General features: G+C 43.2%; 1 protein-coding gene across 4 annotated transcripts in view; it reads left to right on the forward strand.

Moving 5' to 3' along the window:
- The window catches only part of UBL7 (ubiquitin like 7), a 934,199-nt gene that overhangs the window by 64,942 nt on the left and 844,915 nt on the right, over window positions 1-24,342 (forward strand). For all 4 annotated transcript variants that reach the window (XM_044077768.1, XM_044077769.1, XM_044077767.1 and 1 more), the window contains one exon: window positions 19,695-19,879. In XM_044077768.1, coding sequence (XP_043933703.1) covers window positions 19,699-19,879 — 181 coding nt within the window. In that variant the 5' untranslated portion in view covers window positions 19,695-19,698. The remainder of the gene's footprint in view (window positions 1-19,694; window positions 19,880-24,342) is intronic.

Below are 24,342 nucleotides of genomic sequence, written 5' to 3' on the forward strand. Positions count from 1 at the left end.
GAAGAGGAGTGGGCCTAGCACAGAACCCTGGAGGATTCAACTGACACTTGCAGAGGTGGCCTCATTGATTCTTATTTGCTGGGTCCTATCAGTGAGCCAGCTACTTGTCCAGCATGTCATAAAGAGGTTTATACCTAGTTCAGTAAGTTTGTTGACAATGTCTGAGTATCAGATTTTTTAACTAGCTCTAGGTAGGCAGTATGCACCATTTCCCTCTCATCCATTGCCTTAGTGACTTTTTTAAAGAAGTGTACCAGATTCAGTAAGCATGAACTTCCTTCGACAAAGCTAGAGTGGGATGGATGCCATGTCTGGAGCTTTTCTGTCTCCTTGTTGATAATTTCCATGATACATCTTTCCATGGCTTTGCAAATAAGACTAGTCAGACTAATGGGTCTGCAGTTTCCAGGAGCTGTTGAAGATTCTCCCATATGAAGGGGGAGGATTATCTGGGCCCTGATAAGTCATATTGTAGTCTGATCAGGAGGCATCCTGGGATGTTATTGGGGCCCATAGAGGCTATATTCTTGGTTTTAGTGAGTGCAGCCAGTTCATGCTCCATAGTTATAGTTGGAGACTATATGTTTTAGGATATTTTTGCGGGGATGGTTGAAGGTGGAGTTGGGGGGGGGGGGTAAAGTCAGAACTGAATTTGTCCGCTAACAGCTTTACTATATTGCCAGGCTCTGTGACTGTGGTGAATGTGGTGCCATTAACCACCAGTTCGGCACATTGCTGCATGCTGCCCTTGAGGTTTCTTACATAGCTCTCTCTTTTTCACCAGGGTGCCTATCATAACCTCAAAGTTGTCTTTCCTTGACCTAATTAGCACTCGTAGTTGCCTGTTTAGTTTAATGAGAAAGTTTTTATCTTTATGGGAAATTACCCTTCCTGATTTTTGTCATAATTTCCTTTTGTTCTATATCCTGTTTAATTTGGGATACCACCAGATTGGTTTGTTTCTGGGGGCTAGTCCTGGGCTTGTTTCTAGTAGGTATAGCAGCCTTTATGCAGCCATTGACATGGTTGAACAGTTTCTGAGAGCAATTCAGTATAGGTCATTGTGTTCTTAGGGTTTGTAAGGGCATTGAAATTTTACAAGACATCACTTAATAAAAGGCAGTTTGCCTTGGAATTGTTCCTAACTGGTACTGGTTTTAATGAGATTATGGAGTTTATGTTGACTTCAAGGGGGACAGCTTTGTGGTCTGACCTTATCAGGGAGGATCAAACATGGGGGAGGTGCAACATTCTCCCATATTTCTGAGCAGGAGGAGCAAGATGATGGAGCCTCTAGTGGGCATATTCAATATTTGGTCAAGGGTGTTTGCATTTACGAAGTCCAGGAATCTCTGTGCCTGTAGGTTTGAGGTCTTGTAGAATTCCCAATCTACAGAAGGGTAGTTAGTCTCCCGTGAGTAGAGTGTTAGTAAGTCTGTCCATTAGGTCCAAGTATGCATTGCAAGCTTCTTGAGATATGGAGGGTGACATATAGCCAGCCAAATATGGATTTTGTCTGTGGTGATGTGCATTTGGAGGAATTCCAACACATCATCCTGTTTGACTACCTTAGAGTTATGCTTGCTATTGATGTATATTGAGACACCTCCACCTTTATCCCTTGTTTGTGCAGCTACTGGTGTAAAAGTGTGGAAAGCACTGAAACCTTGCATTGCCAAGGTACTGTGTGCTGCTTTAAAACATGTCTTGGTAACTGTACAGATGCTTATATTCTCGAATGTGTGAAGAACATGTTTTTTTATTTAGGCTCCTGGCAGTGAGCAATAAAACCTTGAGGCTCCGTTGAGTTGATTTTGCTATGTTGGTAGGTTTGTCAGTTTTGGCATTGCCTAAAAAGGCACTGTGGGGTGGATAAACCAGTATTCAAAAGTCTAGAGGAGGAAGGTGCAGACCATCCTTGGCAAAGCAGCATGGTCTTTTAGCTGTGTTTTCCAAAGCTGACAAATATTGGATCCCCTTAGAAGACACCAGAAAGAAGCCTGGTTGTTGAAATCAGTCAGTCAGTTATTTTTTTAGTGGTATTGTGGCATTGTCCTTAGTGGTGGAAATGTAACAGTTTTGAGAGAGAGTGTGAGAGCTCCATGATGTGTCTCTTCATATAGTCCAGGGAGGTACATCTTGGGTCATTTATGCCCACATGGACTATGATGGAGTCATACTGTTGCCTGTGTCATAATGACTTGAGTGCATGTGGCAGATCCTAGCTCCAGATAAGAAACTAACCGTTATCTTCTTGTTCACCCTGGTTAGAGAAACATCAATATATTTTACATTGGAGTCCACTATGATGAGCGTCTTGGGAAGTGTGTTTGCTTGCCTTAGAAGCTTAGTGTTTGGGGCTCCACTGTGAGTCACAGTATTTGTAGTATTAGGTGGCATTTTTTTTTTCTGAGTGCCTTTGGACTTTCCTCTGACAATGGATGATCTAGGCGGTCTTTGATGTTTAGGAAGATTGCTCTTAGATGCTTCAGCATACATTGGCCTACATGTGTGTTATGTGAGGTGGGTGTTGTGTACGTGGTTTCAGCAACCCAATGCGCACTTGTAGGCGAGAGTTTAGCCTAAAGTGTCATTGTTTAAATGCACATCTTGTGTACTGTGTCTGCTTCTTTAATGATTAAGTGGCTCCTGATAAACTTGACGCAATTTCTGCATAGAAACCAGATGCTGATATCCACCAAGCGGGCTATACAGAAGTTAGGAACTCGGGTTTACCTTCAGAAGGTCGAACCAGACTCTGCCAAATGATGGGATCATCGACCCACGTCCGCAAAAGCGACAGTGTCGAATTCCGACAATGTCGAAATACAACTCGATTTAAACCGCAGAATGGGCTTTAACATGGGTTGAGATTCGTACTTTGACAATGTCTGGTTCAGCATTGTCACCATTTGGCCTTCGACTGAAGTGGGTTCGACCAAACCCACTTCGACCTTCTGATAGTAAACCAGGAACTCGCATATCCATACTATCCAGTCCTTTGCCATACTATCCAGTCCTTTGATTGGTGAGCTACAAGGGGGGTGGTGGTATATTGCGGTTAAAAGGCTGTTAATGGTACTTTGTTGGTGCAGACTAATAAGGGTCCACTGTGGTTACATTCTTGAAGCTCTGCCCATAACATACAGTTTAACATAACATATAGTTTTCTTACATTTGTAAGACAAGCATACAAACCATATTACTATTCACAAATAACATAGAATTATTTACAAAATTCCAGCCAGCTGGGCTGGCAGCCCTCACAGCATCTTCTAAAGCAGTGGATCCCTTTTAAGCTCCTCTTCTATCTAGTTTGGACTTCTTGTCTGATCTCTTCCAAAAAAGCTCCAGTTTTTCAATGATTAAGATTTGGTTAGCAGCCATCTCCAATTTTTACAGTAGGCATAATTAAATGCCTGTTTCTTCCCTAAAGCTTTCAGAAATTTATTTAAAGAGGACTTTTCTGTTGTGGCCACCAGTATGGGAAAACGGGATCCGTTCCCTCCATGGGATAACACAATTATGCTACAGGCCTTAACTCTGGCTCCATTTGAACCTGCAGCCACAGCAGATTTATAATATTTTGTTTGGAAAACATTCTTTCTTGTGGCTTTTATTTCTACAAAGAGGATCTGAGAGCTGCAAGCCTTTTCCTGCAGAGACCCCTTTATATCCTCTCCGATAAGGACAGGGTGTCTTTGAGAACAAATCTTAATTTCCTTCTGAAGGTGGCATCTGAAGTGCACCTTAACCTGAACATCGTTATGCTGGTATTATTTCCAAAATTTTCCAGTAAACTTTACATTTATTTGAATTTCATAGGCAACTCAAATTTTATTTGCACAGGACTAGAGATATAAGAAAGTGTGAGCAGCTGTTTGTTGCCCTCTCTAAGGCCCACACTCGTCAAAGTATATCAGAAGTTCCTCTGACTCATTGGCTTTATGACTGCTTATTGTTACTGTATGAAAAGCTGGGTTTATCCTTGCAGGAAAAAAAAAAAAAAACAAAGTCTCATTCTGCATGATTGATGGCTACTTCTACAGGTTTTATACACATAGTTCCTTTTGATGAAATTTGTGCAGCAGCAACTTGCTCTTCTGTTCACACCTTTGTACATCATGTTTATAGTGAGAAACAGTTTGAGTCCCTTGCATCCTTTAGCTCTACTGTTCTCCGGAATATCCCGCCTATATACCAACCAGGTGTTTTTGGTAGCTTGGGAATATGTCCCAAAGGCTAAATTGGATGAAGACCGACAAAATTACATACAGAAATAATGTAACGCTAGATCCGTGTTGTCTTGATCTGAAGTACTTTACTTCATTTGGTCTTCAGCCTGTGGGTACAGGGTCTGTATATGATCCGAGCTGGCAAATTCACTAGCATCTGCTCTGAGCTCCAAGCTCCTCTCCTTACCCATAATACACCTCACTACCTTCTAACCCCCAGATCTCATTTGCTGCGGCTTGCCTGATGCATCGTGATCTCCTGAGCTCCGAGTTAGTGAGTGGGTTTTTTCTTTTTAAGCAGCTTTTTCTAAAAAATTTCAATGTAGGTGTTTATTGTAGGTTCCCCCTCCTCCTCCCCTCGCTGGTGTGTCTTATATACAAAGTTTCCTGTAGTTTTAGTGTTAGTTTGTTAGTCTGTATTGCTCCCCCCCCTCCTCAGTGTTCTGTGTGTCTTGAGTGTGTGGTGATTGGTTTGTGAGTGGGAAATAGGTAATTTTTCTTCTCCTTTTCCTTCTCTAGTGTGTTTTCTTGTAGCAACATGGCTGACCCCAAGCCTGTATTTAAAAGGTGCACTGAGTGTGGCCATAAATTGTCTCCTGCAGGTGGCCATACTCTGTGTGATGTGCTTGGGTGTTGCCCACTTGAGTACAGATTGTACTATCTGCGCGGATTTTAACCCACACACTATAAAGGACAGGAAGGCTAAGTTGGCCCTAAAAGAACTTCTACCCCCTTCTGAGGCACCTGACTTGTCCACTGCTTCGGTCACAGCGGCTGCTGTGGCCGCCTCTCCTTCCTCTCTTGCCCTTGCTTCTCCTCCCTCCCAGGCTGGGACTCGTCCTCCCATTTCTAAGCCTGTGGAAGTGGAACAGAAAAGGGGCAGAGAGAAGGAGAGCGAGCACAAGGACAAGCAAACGTCTAAACCAGAGAAACGCAAGAGGTCTCTAGACCTTCCTTCTACTCCCACCAAGGGTCAGGCTAGTATCCCTGACTCCCGTTGGCTCAGATCTCCAAGATTTCCCCAGAGCCGTAGGAGACGAATCCTCCATCTAGGGCCTCAGTTCCTCGACCCTATAGGTCGGAGTCCGTGGTCTCATTGAGATCCATGCGGAGCTTATCGGAAGTTCACATGGATAAAATGATGAGGTTCATTCATACTCTGATCCAGATGGGGGTCTTGCCAGCCCCCTCTCCCTCTGGAGGGGGAAGATTGCTTCCTTTTTTTTTTTTACACCAATTTCTCCTTCTTCGATCCGTCCACTGGTTTTGGAGTTCTCTGATCCAAGGATGGACTTAGTCAAGGAGTCAGCACCGATGGTACCCATCTCCTCGATGCTGACAACTGCCTGGAGCACGTCAGAACTGACCAGTTTGGATCCAAGTGGCGCTCGGAGCCGGAGCTTGGGTGTGGGATCCAAAGAAGTGGAATTTCATTGGCTCCAGCATTGTCAGGCCAAGTTCCATCCCTTTGAGCTCTGTCCACTTCGAGCCTGGCTCCAATTCTCATGTCAGATCTGGGGAGAGTGGCTTCCTTATTGGTACCCCAGGAGACTCATTCTCCCTTGGCATTCAACGTGGTAGAAAGGGTTCTCTCCACTGGATTGAGACCCTTGACTATTTCCTCGGATTCTGCCCCAACCCCCTCTGCTTTGTCTACACATCCCATCATTTTACCAGAGGGACAGTCCGTACCCGAAGAGCCCCAGGCGTTTCCCTCTGAGGAACAAGTGGCTTGCGAGTTCCCCTTGGAGAGCCCCACTGGAGATGTACCTCGCAAGCATATGTGTAAGAGGAAGCACTTGGACTCCCCCGAGTCCCTCACCAAGGACACTGATTTGGATGATAGGGAAGGTTTCCCCAGATCACCTCCCAAGGATGTCTCTTGGAGACCTAATGGAAATCCTACACCAGCTGGGAGGTTGGTCCTCCCCCAAACCTTCTTCAGACAAATCCGTGTTCCTGGAGGCTTTCAGCATGGGCCCATCTACTTCCTGGGTGCCCTCTCCCACAGATTCCCTGGTGGACCTGGTCACCTCGCAGGCCTGGAATGAGCTGGACACCATAGAAGCAATCCCTAAACATCCGGATAAGATCTTAAGTCCACCATCAGATAGACTGGCGTGGAGCAAGGGCTCCCCCTTAGACGCTATAGTGGTAGCAGCAGCCACAAAAAAGGAACTAGCCCAAGAGGGTTCCTCGGTTCATTCTCCTGACCAAGAGTCACTGATGATGGACTGCTCAGGGAAGCGGATTTATGCATCAGCAACCTTTTCCATCAGGGAGCTGAACTACCTGGCCCACGTCACGAGACTCCAGGATGACCTGGTCAAGGAACTGGCTGAGTCTCCCCCTAAGTCCATGTCACAGGAGGACAGGGACACATTCTCTGCGGGGATGGCCATTTTAAAAGCAGTCTCTAACATGTCCATGCGACTCCTTTCACATGCTACTGAAGGAGCGGCTAGGGCTGCTGTGTCCGACATGTCCTTGAGGCGCAATGCTTGGCTCAGACTGTCAGTTTTCAGAACCTTTCACGGTGTCTTTTGCTAATGCCCCTTATGATTACTCTACTCTTCTTGGCAAGAACGTCAAAGAGACTTAAGTCCAGAGTGAGAAGGATGGGAAGACACTTGTCTGCCATCGGAATCCACTTCTCGAACCCTCAAAGATCTTTTTTCTGTAATGAGAGAGGGCAAAAGAAGATGTGGTTCTGGAAGTCGCAGTATTCCTGGGACACTCGGGGTTCTTCTTCCCCCAGAGGCAGAGGGGACAGGATAGACGCCGGCCCGGAGACAGAGGGGGTCTGAGGAATTTTGGGTCTCGAGAACCTTTCTCGGACAGGCCCAGACAACAACCCTGAGGGATTGCCCGACTGCTGTACTCTGGAGGCAGTCGGGGGTCGATTGTCATTGCAACTGGCAGCATGGGAGTCTGTAACATCAGGCTGCTGGGTGCTTCAGATCATATTCAGAGGATACTCTATCCCCTTTGTGGTTCTTCCCAAAATGCAAAACACCTCCCGAATGTTCCACCCATGCAAAGGGAGGTGGCAGCACGGGAAATCTCCAAGCTGCTAGAAAAACGAACCATCGACTCTGCCCCCCCCCAGATCAGTCCAGATCGGGCATCTACTCCAGGTTATTTTTGGTGCCAAAGAAAACGGGGGACTTAAGGCCCATTCTGGACCTATCTACCCTGAACCTGTCAGATGCCAAAGAAAAATTCTGGATGGTCACATTACAGTCCATCATGCCGTACCTGCAAGAGAGCGATTGGATGTGCTTGTTAGACCTCCAGGATGCCTACTATCACATAAAGATGCACAGAAGCTCCAGGAGGTTCCTCTGCTTCTGGTTAGGAGTCGATCATTACCAATTTCAAGCCCTACCCTTTGGTCTCACCACAGACCCAGGGTGTTCACCAAAGTGATGGCGGTAGTAATGGCTCACCTGAGGCTTCAGGGAATATAGGTCTAGTTGTACCTGGACGATTGGCTCCTCACTACTCCCACCAGGCGCCTACTTTCTCAAGCCAGAGATTTCTTAAAGCTTGCTCTACAATTGGGGATTACAATCAATGCATCCAAATCACTTCTGAATCCTCTCCAGGTGATAGACTACATTGGGGCAAGGATAGGCACACTACAGTGCAAAATCTTCCTGACCACGGAGAGAGTACAAAACCTGAGGATGCATGTCTCCCTGATCTACCGTTCTCATCTTTTTTTTGCAGAATCAGTGTTGAGGGCTCTAGGTTCAATGGCAGTGACCATAACGCTTCTTTCGTACGCCCGGTTACATATGCGAGTACTACAGTGGACACTAGCAGTACAGTGGTCCCTGTTGGAACTTCCATTATCGTACCCAATACACCTCAGTCAAGTCTGTTGGTGGTCCTTTCTGTGGTTGATGTGCTCTCCGGAAATCTTGGAGGGACATCCTTTTGTGTCAGCCCCTGTCAAAGCCACAGTGACCATGGTTGCCTCCCAACTTGGGTGGGGGCGGCATTGTCTGGGCAGGACAGTCCAAGGCTTGTGGTCCCCTGTCGAGACCAGTTTGCAAGTAAATGTTCTAGAGATGAGGGCGGTACTTTTGGCGTTGCAGGCTCTTCATGCCTTTCTTCCTCTGGGGAACCATTGCAATCCAAATCAGACAACATGTCAGTGGTCTGGTACGTCATCAAACAGGGAGGGACCAGAATCCTACCCCCTTTGCCGCAAGGCCATGAGAGTGTGGGAATGGGTGATCTCCACTGGTCACTTTCTCACAGCAATGCACATTTTGGGACAGTCCAACATTCTAGCTGACAGGTTGTCGGACTATTCTGATGCCTTACGAGTGGTCTCTGAATCATTCAGTAGTGGAGCAGATCTTTCTGGAGTGGGGTCAGCGTTCCTGCGATCTCTTTGCCTCTCCTTCCAACGCGTCGTGCAGCGAGTTTTTCGCTCTGAACCCCCTGCTGGGAGAGTCCCCCAGAGATGCTCTAGTCCATGCTTGGCCTCCCGGTCTTCTGTATGCTTAACCCCCAGTGCTTCTTATTCTGAGGTTTCTACAGAAAGCTCGTCGACTGAGGAGCAAGGTGATCCTCATTGCCCCATTTGGCCTCACCAGCTATGGTTTCCCTTCCTTTGATCTTGTCTTCTGGCTCTCCTTGGGTCTCGGATCCCATTCAGGATCTGATTTCACACCCATCAGGGGTTCCTCATCCGAGCCTGGACAGTTTGAAGCTCACGGCTTGACTGCTCCAGTTCCCATGATCGCTAGGACTCCTGGATTATCCTCTTCAGTTAGGGCTATTCTAGTGGCAGCTCATAAGTCTTCCATTTGCTATGGTAAATCGCCCTGGTTGAAGTGTTTTTCCATTTGGGCTTCTCAAAGGAGTTTGGACCCTTTTCCAGCTCCTATTTTGGCCATTCTTGATTTTCTAGCCAATATTTTTCAACAAGGAGCAAGCTTCTCTGCTATCAAAGTTCATTTAGCTGCCATCTCTCATTTTCACATGGGTGAGAATTCTGCCTCCCTGCCCTCTTCCAGACTGTGTAAAGGCTTTATCAAAGGTACTTTCCTGTTACGCCCCGTGGTCAAGGATCCCGTTCTTCCATGGGACCTTACTATGGTTCTTCAAGCTTTGGTTGCTCTGCCTTTTGAACCTGCTGCAACCACAGATTTTAAGTTCTTATCCTCGAAAACAGCATTCCTGGTAGCGATCACCTCTGCTAAAAGGATTTCAGAACTGCAAGCTTTGTCCATCAAAGTTCCATGTATGACTTTCCATAAAGATAGGGTTTCCCTTCGGACCAATCCGTCCTTTCTTCCTATGGTTGCATCACAAGTCAACATCAATCAGACCATTAATTTACCTGTTTTCTTCTCAAACTTTGCTAACAAAATAGAATACAAACTTGACTTGTTGGATGTTCATAGACTGTTACAATTTTATTTACACAGGACCAAAAACTTCCGTAAATCCGATCAATTGTTTGTGTCCTTCTCTAAACCCTTTTTAGGTAAACCTATCTCCAAGGTCACTATTTCTAGGTGGATTTCCTTGTGCATCCTTCAGGTCTATAAGGATAAAGGTGCGTCTCCTCCGGGTCAGGTGAAAGCTCATTCCACTAGGTCCATGGCTACTTCTGCGGCCTTTTGGTCTAGAGTGTCATTGGATGATATTTGTTCTGCAGCCACTTGATCCTCATCTCGTTCCTTTATTTCTCACTACAAATTGGATTTGACTTCTAGAAGGAGAGCGTCCTTTGGTTCCGCGGTGCTCTGGAATATCCTTCCATGAGGGCCACCCAGGAGTTTAGTAGCTGGGGACTCTGTCCCACAGGTTGAAGACCAAATGAAGTAAATTACTTCAGATAAAGAAGTTATGTACTCACCATAACATTCCATCTGAGTAGTTCTACTTTATTTGACTTCAGCTGTCCCTTCCTCCTCCTTCCCCCTGACCTTATCATATGAACAGCCTGTTGGCTGCAGTTTTATGTCATAAAGTATTCTTCAGGTCGGGTTATCAGTATAAGGGCAGCAAACTTGATCTGGGGGTTGGAAGGTAGTGGAGGTGTGTTATGCGTAAGGGGAGGAGCTTGGAGCTCAGAGCAAATGCAAGTGAATTTGCCAGCTAGGATCCGGTACCCACAGGTTGAAGACAAATGAAGTAGGACTACTCAGATGGAACGTTATGGTGAGTGCATAATTTCTTTTTTTGTCCAGTTCAGCGTCCCTCCCTCTGTGCCATCCTTCCAAAATTTTCATTTTGGACTCCTTTGGTATGAATGGACTTCACCAGGAATGTTGTCCTATATGTGTGTGTGTGTGTGTGTGTGTGTGTGTGTGTGTGTGTGTGTGTGTGTGTGTGTGTGTGTGCGCGCGCACGTGTATGTATGTGTATATACATACATATGTATGTGTGTGGTTTAGCATAAAGATTAAGCTGTTTACCTCAGATATACAGGGTGCAGGGTTTGATTCTGACATTTGGTTATTGGCTAGGCTTCTAATAATCTACAGACTAATAAATTACTTTTACAGTCCTGCAAAACTGTTTTTTTGATTGAATAATTGGGCTGGTTTCTGCTTCTCTGCCTTTAATAGCTAGTGTTTTATATCAGATATACTTGTTTTTTCAAGGTGTTGTAAGCTGCAGAGAGACTGGCCTACTGTGGTTTCATGTCTTGGTGGCTTTGAGTTGCCCGCCTCTGGTATAAAGGTGATATGGACACTCCCCCAGTGACATTACATCATTTCATTCTACTATCTATAGTGATAACTTAGCAAAGGCCCACACCTTTAGCTTCTGCACCTTAAATTCTTATTTTTTTCTGTCTCTTCACTTTCTACTATATTAAAAAAAAATGTTCCTTTTTCTACTTCATTTTGCTGTTTGCCATATTTATTATTGCTCGTTGGTAGCCTCACTAAATTGATGACAGTATTCTACTGAATCGCTGCTTTATTAGTGCTGTCTGTTACTGTTGTGATTTGTGCGCTATTGTTTCAAAGCAATCTACTGATTTAACTATATTTAATTGCTATCTGCTGCATTTCATTACTGCTTAACTGCATTTTACTGCATTTTGTTACTGTTCAACTTTATTTTTCATACTGCTCAACTTTATTTTTCATACTGCAAGTGCTAGTCTTAATTAAAAGTTCTGGGCTTGTTTAATGACTTGTTGCTAGAGTAGTCCAGATACAGATTTGCAGTACCAAGGACTGTTTCATAAGTTTCTGAGTTCCCCAGACCCTTCCGTGTTGGAGGGAAGCCTTCTAGATTATAAGTGGGAGTGGTAAAAACTAGGTAGCCTATCTACCACAAGAGGAATGGTTTCCGGCCCTAAAATTGTAGTTTTATTGGCCGTTTGGACATTTTTTCTATCCCTTTCAACTTTCTCTTCTCTGTTGCACTTTTATTTGCCAGCACTTCATCAGGCTTTTTGTAGCAATTGTTGTAGCACACAAGTGCTATCAGCACTAATCGTCCTATAAGGAAACTGCTCCAGTACTTAGTAATGGTGACCATCTCTCCTGGCATGTCTAAAGGTCAGCTTCCTGTGCTTTCCCCTATTAACCTGGTGAACTTGGGCATTCTGCGGCAATGTAGCAACTGCCTGGTGTACTCAGACAGCCCTCGCCTCTTACCTCCCAACACTCAGACTTGTGAGAGATGCGCCTTTATCTCCAAATTGGAAGCCATGCACTCTCCAGCCAAGACCTGAATAGCTGGTCAAGAGGAGAAGGTAAACACCTGCTCCACACCACCTGGAACATATAGCCCTCCAGAACACCCACCATCACAGCCCTCACTTAAAAACACAAACCACACACCCACCTTCGCAGAGGCTCTCAACAGAAATCTACCCAAACAACAGAGACTTCCAAGGCAGAAAATTACTCGACCACCACGACACAGCACAAACCACAAGGCACATAGCTCACCTACACAGTGTGCCCCTCAACCTAAGACCCCTAAGGTAAAACAGCTTGCCCAATACAATAATCATATGTAACCAATAGTGAGGCACACTGATGTTCCACTCACTAGGTTGAATAAGGGGAAGGTAACAGTCAGCTGTCTATCAGGTGCCAGAATCTGACACATAACACACACACTCGCATCACTCAACAACAAGTACATGTAAGACTCTGTTATTGTCCATGTGGGTGTGAATGATCTGAGACGTACCTCCCTGGACTACATAAAAAGAGACATGGTGGAGCTCTCGGATTATGTGGCCTAGGCAGGTATGACCCTAGCCCTGAGCAGCATCCAACTATCGAACAGAATGATGCCACAGTCCAAACAAAAATTGATGGACTTCAACAATTGGCTAAGTTTCTGGTGTCATTCTAAGGGGATCCAGTATCTGTTTGCTTGGGATGACATGATTGACAGACCTTGATGCTTTGCCAGAGATGCCCTGCATCTGTCACCCCTGAGTTTCCGGGTAGTGGCTAAGGCTCTTGCCACCCCCATAGTGGTTTTTTTTTTTTTTTTTTTTTTTTTAGGCGGTGTTCCAAATACCAAATTACCACAGTAACAGCTATAAATAAATGCAATCTGAGGGTCATGCTGCTCAATGCTAGAAGTCTAAATCTCAAGATGCACTCGCTCAAAGCACTCCTCAAAATGGAGAACATCGACATTTGTGCTGTAACGGAGACCTGGTTTAAAGCTGCAGAAAGCACCCCTGCGTTACCAGGCTGTAACTCATTCCACACCTTTTGGCCTCTGAACATGGACCGAAGCTCTAAAGGCAGTGGTGTCTCCATATTCGTAAAGGATATGCACACCTACAGACTAGTAGCCCAGCAGAACACATCTGAGATACTCCAGGTACAACTAACATTGCAATTGCCAATTCAGGTCCTAGCCTGCTATGGGTCCCCAACCATGTCCCAGGGCATTCACTCCACATTCCTAAGTACCCTGGAAACCACTAAGATCCAAGCCAACACTGTCATACTAGGCAACTTCAACTACCCCGCCATCAACTGGGAAAACAACTCGTGCACCAATGCAGTGGCCCAACGCTTCCTGGAGTTCATCAATTCCTATGCTGTGGACCCAGCTTATTCTTATCCCCACTAGAGGAAGCAATATCCTTGACCTTTTTATTACTAACGTGGGCAACCATTGCTCTACACCAATAGTCAGTTCCTCCCTGGTTAGATCCGACCACAAACTAATCACCATGGAAATTCACATCTCACCCCCCCCCACACACACACACACACACACCAAAGGTATCCACCATGAAAAACTTTTCCAAAGCTGACTTTGGACTCCTAAAAACAGAGGTGACTAACTTCATGGCACCCATGCCAATGGAAATTAGATGCATGACTGCCAAATCATACACCAGTGCACTGTACGAACATGTACATAAACACATGGAACTAGCCATACCCAACAGAACCAAGATGCTCTCCTCCAAAAAAAAGGAAGCCAGTCTGGTGGTCACCTGCCATTAATAAACTTTACAACAGAAGGAAGAAACTGTTGCAGAAAAAGGTGAAGTCCCAAGACTGGAAAAATTCCCTTATTAGCCTCAACAAAAAGTTGAGATCCCTCATCAAAACCTCCAAAGCCAGCTATGAAGGTAGAATTGTGGCAGACACTAAAAGCAACCACAAAGCCTTCTGTAATTATATCAGGGATCTCCATGGCAATACCCAGATATGCTCTGAGTTACTGCACAGTGGTACCTCCTATACTGAACCAACAGATATCGCCAACATACTGGCCAACAGATTCAGTGCCAGCTTTACCCCTCTCTCGCCCTCTAAAAGTCCAGTCTCAATACCAGAAGAATGCCAGGCACCCAACATTACTGAAGCACAGGTTAAAGCTGCATTGTCTAAGGCCAAGAATACAGCTTCCGTGGGACCTGACAATATCCCTGGCTGTGTTCTACATGAATTACAAAGTGAACTGGCGCCATATCTGTGTGCTCTGTTCACTCACAGCTTCACCTCAGGCTTTGTCCCTACCGAATGGCGCACTGATACAGTCATCCCTCTTCATAAAGGAGGAGCGACTGCAGACCCTGGAAATTATCACCTCATTAGCCTGGCTAGTTTGATATGTAAGGCTGTGGAGTGCATCATCACTGACCTAATTGACAAGGATATAGGGAATCTACAAACTCTAGATCCCGCGTAATTTGGTTTTGTGAAAGGTAGATCATGCCTGCTCAACCTGGTTGACTTCTTTGAGTCAGTCACCAGAGCAGTGGATGAAGGTAAGGCAATTCATACAGCCTACCTCGATCTGACCAAGGCCTTTGATACCATTCCTCACTCAGGAATTATTGATAAACTGCGCAAACTAGGCATCAACCCCTATATTGTTAGGTGGGTTGCAAATTGGCTCACAGATATAACCCACAGTGTGAAAGTAGCGGACTCCAAGTCAGACTGCCGACCAGTCACGAGTGGAGTCCCACAGGGATCGGTCCTGTGTCCTCTCCTGTTTGGCATCTACTTCTCAGAAGTCCAGGCCAACATGGAGGTACTCTGACTGACCAAATTCGCAGACGACTGCAAGCTGGGAGCCATTATTAGTTCCCCAAGTGATGCAGACATCCTACAGAAAAGCCTCACTGAGACCAATGACTGGTTTCAAACCCATGGCCTTAAGCTTAATGCCAAAAAATGCCTAGTCATCCCCTTTGGGGAAAACTCAGTTCACACTAATTACCCCATCGATGGTAGCCCACTGAACACTGAAGGCGTTATAAGAGATTGGGGGCACAGGTATACAACCACCTCTGCTTCGACCACCACATTGCCACTGTAGTCAGAAAGTCCTTCTGTGTGGCAAATCTCATTGCCAAGGGTTTTGCATCCAGGAAGAAAGAGGTCATCATTTCTCTCTACTCTTCCCTCATTAGACCAATCATAGAGTACAGTGCCCCATTTGGCATGTACCTCACCAGACACCTGCAGCAGCTGGAGAGGCTGCGAAAGTACCTCACGAGAGGATCCTAGGCCTTAAACACATGTCCTGCATGGACAGACTCAAAGTACTCCAGCTATTCTCTGTCTCATATCGTCTACTAAGAGGCGATCTCTGCTTGACTTACAAAGCCATGTCTGATCCAACTCTGTTAGAAATGCTACATCTAAAGAAATCCCAATCCCTCCGCACCACATGCTCCAGAGACCTCAACCTCATTACAACATTCAACAGAACATGCTGGAGGGACAGGTTAATAACCCAGAGACTATCCATGCTCTGGAATAGACTTCCCATACATGTCAAGCAGAGCACCTCACTAGCCCTATTCAAGTGAAATCTTGAGTGGGAGATGGGTAATAGAAAGTTCACTGTGGGGGATCACTCCAGTGGCTCCACTTGATAGAGGCACTGGGAACTAACGACGGGCAGCACAATGCTAGGGCACTTCTGTGGGCTAGGCTTGTAAAGGCACCAGAGCCATTCACCTAGTACACACCTATGAACCATATACGTATGTATGTATGTATGTGTTTGTGCATATATGTATATGTATATATATATATATATATATATATATACATATATATATATATATATATATATATATATATATATATATATATATATATATATATATATATATATATACATATATATATATATATATATATATATATATACATATACATATATATATATATATATATATATATATATATATACATATACATACATATATATATATATATATATATATATATATATATACATATACATACATATATATATATATATATATATATATATATATACATATACATATATATATATATATATATATATACATACATATACATACATAGATATATATATATATATATATATATATATACATATACATATATATATATATTTATACATATACATATATATATATATATGTATATATATATATATATACACATATATATATATATATATATATATATACATATATATACATATACACATATATATATATATATATATATATATATATATATATACACATATATATATATGTATATATATATATATATATGTGTGTATAAAAAACCCCAAACAAAGGCCAGGTACAAAAAACATCCCCAGTCCTGACACCAGCAAATCTGACCTTGAAATTGCCTCTCTGTTCAATACCTTCTTCACCTCTTCTATCGCTGAGCTAACAAAGACCTTTACCAACAATAACCCTCCCTGCTCAATCTTCCCCTCCCTTCTCCCCTCCCTCCTCTTTCGAATTCAAACCCATCTCCACCAACCTAATAGAGAAACTTCTCTCTAAACTAAAGCCTTGCTCCAATGCCCCTGACAGCATTCCTTCCTCCTTCCTAAAAATAGCCTCAGACATTATTGCTCTACCTGTCGGCATCCTGATCAATATATCACTACTTGAATCCTATGTACCGAAACTATGGCGTACTGCATTTATTCTTCCACTCCACAAGGGTGGCAAAAACTATGTCTCCAATTTCCGCCCCATAGCCATCCTCTCCCCATTCTCCAAACTTCTTGAAAAATGCATCCACCTGCAGCTCTTGCCATTCCTTACCAAACACAAGCTACTCTCTCCTATGCAACACTGCTTCCGCCCAGGATACAGTACCAACTCTGCCCTTTTCTCCTTCTTACATTCTGTCAATTAGCCTGTGACTCTGGTAATATGGAATCCTCTATTCTGCTGGACTTATCTAAATCTTTTGATACCATCTCCCATACCCACCTACTAAACCATCTCTCTAATCTCAACCTCTCCTCAAAAACTCTTTCATGGTTCTCCAGCTATCTTTCTGACAGGTCCCAAGCCATGAAATGGGGCCAGGCCACCTCCAATTTCCTTCCTACCCCCACTAGAGTACCCCAAGGTTCCATACTTGGCCCATTGCTATTCAATATCTATTAATGACTTCCACAAAGCCATACCCAATACCAAAATTGTGCAATACGCTGATGATTCCACTTTGATCTGCTGCTCCACTAACCTAACAGAGCTCCAATTTCTGACACAAACTGCCTTCTCAACCACTGAAAGCTGGATGCTCCAAAATCACCTCCCACTAAATGCCAACAAAACTAAGATCCTTCTATTCTCTCCCTCAAAATCCTCCCCTCTTGATAAAAACTCACTTCAAATTACCAGCCTTAACAACTCCACTATCGAGATCGTACCCTTCGCCAAACTTCTTTTTGTCACCATTGATGATCACCTAAAATTTAACACTCGTATCCAGCTAAACATCAAGAAAACACACACAAAACTTGGCCTACTTTACAGAAACAACCACTTCATCTATCCTACCACCAGACTAACTCTCGCCACAACCTATCTCCTTCCCTCTCTACTGTATGGCGCTCCTCTGCTCACTAATTTATCTTCCACACTTACTTTCAAACTGGAAGTATGTTACAAGAAAATCTCCAGATTCGTCACCAATGCCAAATCCTTCTCTCATCACTGCACCTCCCTTCACTCATTAAACTGGCTTGAACTCCCCAATCAACTTGACTTTCTCCAAATTACCACCGCCCACAAATGATTGTTCTAACCCACTAACTGCCCTGCACTGTCCAATATACTACAACCATATAACCCCCTCAGATCCCTTAGATCTACCCACCAAAACCTGATTACCGTTCAAAAATCCAAGCGCCCAGCTGGTCAGCTTCTGTTATCCTTTTCCCTAGCTAAAAAATGGAATGATCTGCCCTCCACACTGAGGACCTGTGACAACCTTAATAACTTTAAAACTCAACTTCATTCCTACCTCTATCTAAACTGGAAATGCATCTGTACTCTTCAGCCCATACCGCTCAAGCTCTCCTCCCCCTTTACTCCTGGATAACCTTTTTACCTTCCTAACCTCGCTCTCAAGTGTAGATTGTATATGTAACTAAACAGTAAAATCTAGCTATTATACCCACAATACCTAGATATTCTACCCACAAATAAAAAATTTCCTTGAGAATAGAGTTTCTAGCAAATTTATCTACTGTTCTGTAATAATTTTTGTATTCAACGATTGAAATGTTATGCAATAATCTGCAAATAATTTCTGTACATGCATGTATATGTTAATCATTTTATGTAAAGATTATCTCCCCAGGCCTCTGCTGAAAATGGACATGCATCCAGTTAGATTAGCCCGACCAACAAATGTAAAATAAAATAAATAAATATTATGCTATATGCCTGTCTTTTTGTCCTGAACAAAACTGTAATTGTTTGTTTTTTTTTTCTTTTTTGAATGCAACCTGTTGTTTGTAATGCAAACTGTCTTTTAAACTGTTCGTGTATGTAAAATTTGTGTTGTGGAGCTTTTCTCCCTGGGCCTCCACTGAAAATGGGCCCCCCAAGCCCAGTGGACCTCCCCGGTCATCAAACTGGAATGAATAAATAAATAAAAAAATAAGTTTCTTGCTCTAAGACGTTGAAAGGTATGCCAACAACCTAATATATCCTGTTACCTTATTCACTCTTTGTCTTCTGATCAGTACAGTCCTAAATGAGCAATTGCTAAACTAATATTAAAGTGATTTGTCACAGTTTGTTCTGGTTTTCTATTGCATGCATTCTGATAGCAGTATTACTTACTGTGTCAGCAGTTGTGGGTGCCTTATTTGGTGGAATTATTTTTTTCTAACTGAAATTTTCAAGGCAGAGCTTCTTTTAGCATTCTTAAATGTATTTTTACAGTGAAATTTCACCCTCCACCATGATGGTAAACAGTGCCATGGGAATGATCCCTTAATTGCAGACAGAGTCCTTTCCGGGCTGTCTGCCTAACATTTACATTACTTCGTGCATGCCCGCACTGCTTCATAGTCTGCAAATTATGAGTAGTCTGGGTCAGCTGATTGCCTTTTTCTTGTCTAATATTGCACATAGGATCCCTTTTCAGCATCACAGAATGGATAAACCAGTCTGATTCCTCTTGGTCATGACTGAAACTGGGTGGTTGTGTGAAACAATGTAAAGCAACATAAACAGCAAATTGGACAGTTCCATCATTCCATGTTGTACAGTTTCTATATATGATGGAAAAAAGATGGTGCCTCTTCGCACATGAAGTTGAGAGGCTCTATGTTGCAGAGTCTGTGTTTGGAGACTCTGATGTGATGTGAAGCCTTGCATGTTGCTTTTCTTACATTGTCTTATTCTTACTTGTATGGAAAGTAAACCGTCCTTGGTTTGGCTTAGCACCTACAGTGCTGATTCTGGAAAGCTGATTGTGGACATATAATTACCGATTTCAGTTGTTAACGAACCCTTAAAAATATATGTAGAGATACTTTATATGGATAAAGTGCATTTTGACTTTAAAAGGTAATAGCGTAATATAATGAAGACAAGTACGAACAACATGAGCAGTACTGCAGCCATTATCTTGTATTGCATAGTACTGTATGTAAAGGTGAACTCTGTCTAATCGTATTAATTATTTATTTTTTTTACAGAATAATGCCGTTGACCGAGTGGCGTATTGCAGTGAAACTGGCTGATCGGCCTTGGGCCCCCAAATCCATTGTTCAGCTTCCTGAAACACAAACAGAAGGAGCTTCAGGAGGATACAGAATTTCTGCCCTGAAGCAGCTTATTGCAGATAAAATTCTTGAAAGTACATTAGATCCAGATTTGATTGGTAAGACATTAAAGCATGTGCAAATTTTCCAAGATGAAGTGTTCTTCGGATTTAATTCTGTGGTTATTGGCTAACATGATTTCATTGGCTAAATTCTAATAGTTCCATACAGGAATGGATTAAATGCCTGTGTGTGTGTGTGTGTGTGTGTGTGTGTGTGTGTGTGTGTGTGTGTGTGTGTGTATATATATATATATATATATATATATATAGATAGAGATAGAGAGATAGAGATATATAGATATAGATATAGATAGAGATATATAGATATGTATATGTATGTATGTTTGTGTGTGTTTGTACTGTCTGTAAGGAAAGAACATTAGTGGGCCACTTTGACTTTACGATAAAATTCCCATTTAGACTCTCAGATCTCTTCTATATTTCTGAAGCAGAGAAGGACTTTTTTTTTTTCAGAGTTAAGCTGCATATATAGCTTATCCTTTTGCACTAACAGGAGAGGTGGGATATAATATCTTTCTTCAAGGTAGATACATGTAGTAGTAATAATTAACAGTTATGCCTATGCTCCTGTTGGTCTTAGGTATGTTGCATTCTGGTCAGATGTTCTGCAGAAGGCCATTGTCACATCGGATAGTGCAGATCTTTTTATAAGTTCAGTTTTGGTCGTCATTTCATCTTCAGTTCTCACCACTGTGAAATTTGTAGTTGCTTCAAATAGTTCTCCATTCACAAATAGTTAACTCAGTCAGTTTGGGCAGATATTCCAGTTGATAAGAATTTGAAAACTTTTTTCTGATTTGTTGCTTTAATTGAGCCCTTTTAAGAAAGGGTGTTGAGTATTATCACCTCTCTCCAGAAATAACTTTTGTTGTACTTAAACTACAGCTAATGTATATATATATTTTTTTAATTTTTAATGTGTTTTTTGTTTGGATTTATCTTTGGAGATTAACTATTGTGAACATTGTATAATAAAGCTTCAAAAATATGTAGATTGAAAGCACTAAATACATTTTTTGTCACAGAAAAAAACAGATTAGAGAAAGTTAACTTTGAGGAATTGAAGTATCTAAAGGAAGAAATGATTCCATTTTGGCAGCTAAACCAAGAGAGCAAAAACTTGATGGGAAAATAATGGAAACACTTGGTTCTTTTTTCTCCATTTCTAGCTTTAGGGGTGACATGCCTTCAGAGTCTCCCATTATGGGGAAAATGAAAGGTTTCAAAAAGAAGGAATGCAAACATTTACCTGTACTGATTCAAGGGATGATTAAATTGAGTGTCACCTTAGCTGAGACTGTAACAGTGTAACTGTTGTGATGGCTTTTGCTGGAGAATATCTACATCTTGTTCTCTCTCTCTCTCTCTCTGAATCTGAGCTCCTCTTACTCTTGATCACACACAGCTCCAGCACTAGGTGCAGAGAGTCCAGGGTGTCTAGTGTCCACTGCACCACTGGTCTTCCAATCTCTGTCTTACTCCAAGTATTTATTTTCCTTTCAGTAGGTTTATGAAGTGCACTGTTCATAGGTGTGTACTAGGCTAATGGCCCTTGGGCCTTTACAAGCCTAGCCATAGGATGCAGTCTGTTCCATAACATGGGCAGTCTCTGTGTTATGAACCTGTCCCTCCAGCATGTTCTGTTTATTGTGGTAATGAGGAGAACAGTGATTCTTTCTGCATCTGGTTCATCTTGGCTGAGCAGTTTTGATGCTTAACCATTGATTAATTGTTTTTTGGTACAACAAAAGTGTAGCCTTGCTACACTCAGCTTTGCTGTCCAGTCTACCCCTATTCCTACCTCCACATCATTAAATGTATACCTGTCTTTATCTTCCCACCCATGTAGTCTATCCATTGACAAGAGAAATATGCCAAAAACCCAAAACAATATAATCTATGGTCTCACCCCCCTATTTGCCACTTTTGTTATTCACATCTGCACTGACAAACCAATAAACCCTAGGTTCACCCTTTCCCTTAAGTCTAACAGTTAGTCTAATTACATAACACTATTCCTGTGCAACCAATTATCTCTACAACATGTGCATGAATAGCAGTCTGTAACTCACTCAGATGTTCATCGTGCATACAGCTGCAGTAATCACAGATGGGTTCTCTGCCGTCAGGCGGGTCCTCGGTCGGCCGAATTCCAAAGTCTAGGTCCGGCGTCGGTTGTCGTCGCTTTCTTTCCTGACGTCAGTGCGACAGGGGTATATAAGACACAGCCAACGCCATATTCTCCAGTCTTTTTTGCCGCGCGGTGCCCGAAGCAGAAGCAGTTCGCAAGTGCCGGTCGGCCAGCTCCTGAATTTACGATAAATTGGAAACCGAAGTCTTCATTAAAGCTAAGTACCCCATTGGGGAAATTTTTCTTGCCTCAGACCGATGTCAGAAAAAGTTAAAAATTGTATTTCTTGTGGGAAGCAAATACCGCATAAGGATTTCCATTCCCTCTGCATACCTTGTTTAGGCCCAGACCACGATGTCTCGGGCTGTCGCTTTTGCGCTACTTTCAATAAACGCACTATTAAGCATCGGGCGGAGTTCACCCAACACTTTTTTGGAAAAAGCTTTTGATTATAAAATGTTGTCGGAGACTCCGACTACCGTTTTATCCAAAAAACGAAAGGACAAGGACCGACACGCGAGGTCCGCGGTCCCCACCGACACCACGCCAAAACCGGCTACACGTGGTCCAGTTCTCAGCGAGACGCCTATGCAGTCCCTGACTACAGACAGCGCTTCTTTGGCGGTGTCTTCTGTAACCGAGACTGCAGGTACCTCGGCCCATACCCAGACTACAACCACCGAAGCCACTGTGAGCATTGAGCCTCCTAATGTGGACAGGTCCATTTCCACCCATGGTGTCTTTAGACCCTCATCTTCCTTTTCTATTAAGGCCTTTACTAAGTCCAAATCAGCCAGGCATCCCAAGAGGCCTGTTGCACAGGGTCCATCTCCAGGGTCCATGCCTGAAAAGCAGATGCTTAAAATGGCTGAGGATTTAATTAATCTTATCAGGGGTTCCCAACCCCCTCCAGACAAGAGACCCAGAGTGGAGGAAGATTCTCCCTCTTCTGATCAGGGCTCCATTTTTTCAGATCATTCTGATGTGGAGGAACACTCTTTCTCCCCTTTTGAAGATTCTGATGCAGAGCAGTCCATTCCTTCTCTATCTCCTCCTATTTTTCTTTTGGGGAAACCTTGCACACCTTGAGGGAACACTTCCATTGGGAAGGCCAAGACTTTTCTGATTCCAAGAAAAGACTTAGAGAATTTCTTTTGTTACCTCAACACAGACCTCTGGCGATACCTCCTGTCTTGGACATACTTGATGATGTTTATTCGGAGGCTTGTCTTAATCCGGATTCCCTGCCTCCTGCCCCCGTCAAGCCTGATAGGTACTACAGAGTTCCTAACTCTCACCAATTTCTTTTCAAAAGCCATAATACTGACCCTGAAACCATTTCTCAAGGCCCCAGGGGAATGAAGGCCTCTACTGCTAAGAATCCACTACCTTCTGAAAGAGAGTCAAGATCCTTAGAAAGGTGGGGAAAAAAGGTATATACCTCTGTCACCCTAGCCATGAGGGCCTTAAATTGTCAGTTTCATATGCTTAAATATCAGCAGTTTCTGTTATCACAATTAAGAAATAAAATGTCTCAACCTGAACAACCAGATTTGAAGGAGTTGCAGGATATGATGCATAGTGCAGAACAAGTGGGTAAACGCACCTTACAATGTGGCTATGATGCCCTAGAGGCCTCAAGTAGAGCTGCTGTTACAGGATCAGTCATTCGTAGGCATGCATGGCTTAGGGAACAAATCTTGCCTGATCATGTGAAAGCTAAACTACTAGATGCTCCTTTACAGAAGGATGTGCTTTTTGGTACTAATGCTGAGGAGATACTACGGAAAATGGAAGAAAAAGCCAAATCTATGCAATCTGTCAAAGCTTTTCTACAGGTTCAACCACCACGTTTTAGCAGAAATTGGCCTTCTAAAAACTGGTCCTTTCCAGCCACGGACAAGCCCCAAAGAGGTAGATACAGGTGCACAAGGGGCAGAGGACAATCACAAGGATCATATAGAGGCAGGCAATGGCAAACTCCTGCACCAAGAGGTGGCGAAGACAGTGCACAACAATACAGGAAACAAACACAATGACTTCCTCCTTTCCATCCCAAGCAAGTCTCAGCTGGCAGCACCCTTGGGAGGAAAGCTGGCATTATTTACAAAAAATTGGCATATTGTCACAACAGACAAATGGATCCTGGAAGTTATAAACAGAGGCTACAGATTTCATTTTCACACTCTTCCAAAAATGAGAGGCATGCCAAACCTGCCACACAATCAAAAGGCAGAGGCACAACTACAAATTTCAAAGCTCATAGACATGAAAGCTATTCAAGAGGTACCTACTCACGAACAAGGTCAAGGTTTTTATTCCAGGCTATTTCTGGTACCAAGGAAAGGAAACGACTGGATACCCATTT

The sequence above is a fragment of the Protopterus annectens genome, chromosome 7.part0 (genome assembly GCF_019279795.1).
Source record: "Protopterus annectens isolate FY-2018-M chromosome 7.part0, PAN1.0, whole genome shotgun sequence".
Taxonomy (NCBI): Eukaryota; Metazoa; Chordata; order Ceratodontiformes; family Protopteridae; genus Protopterus; species Protopterus annectens.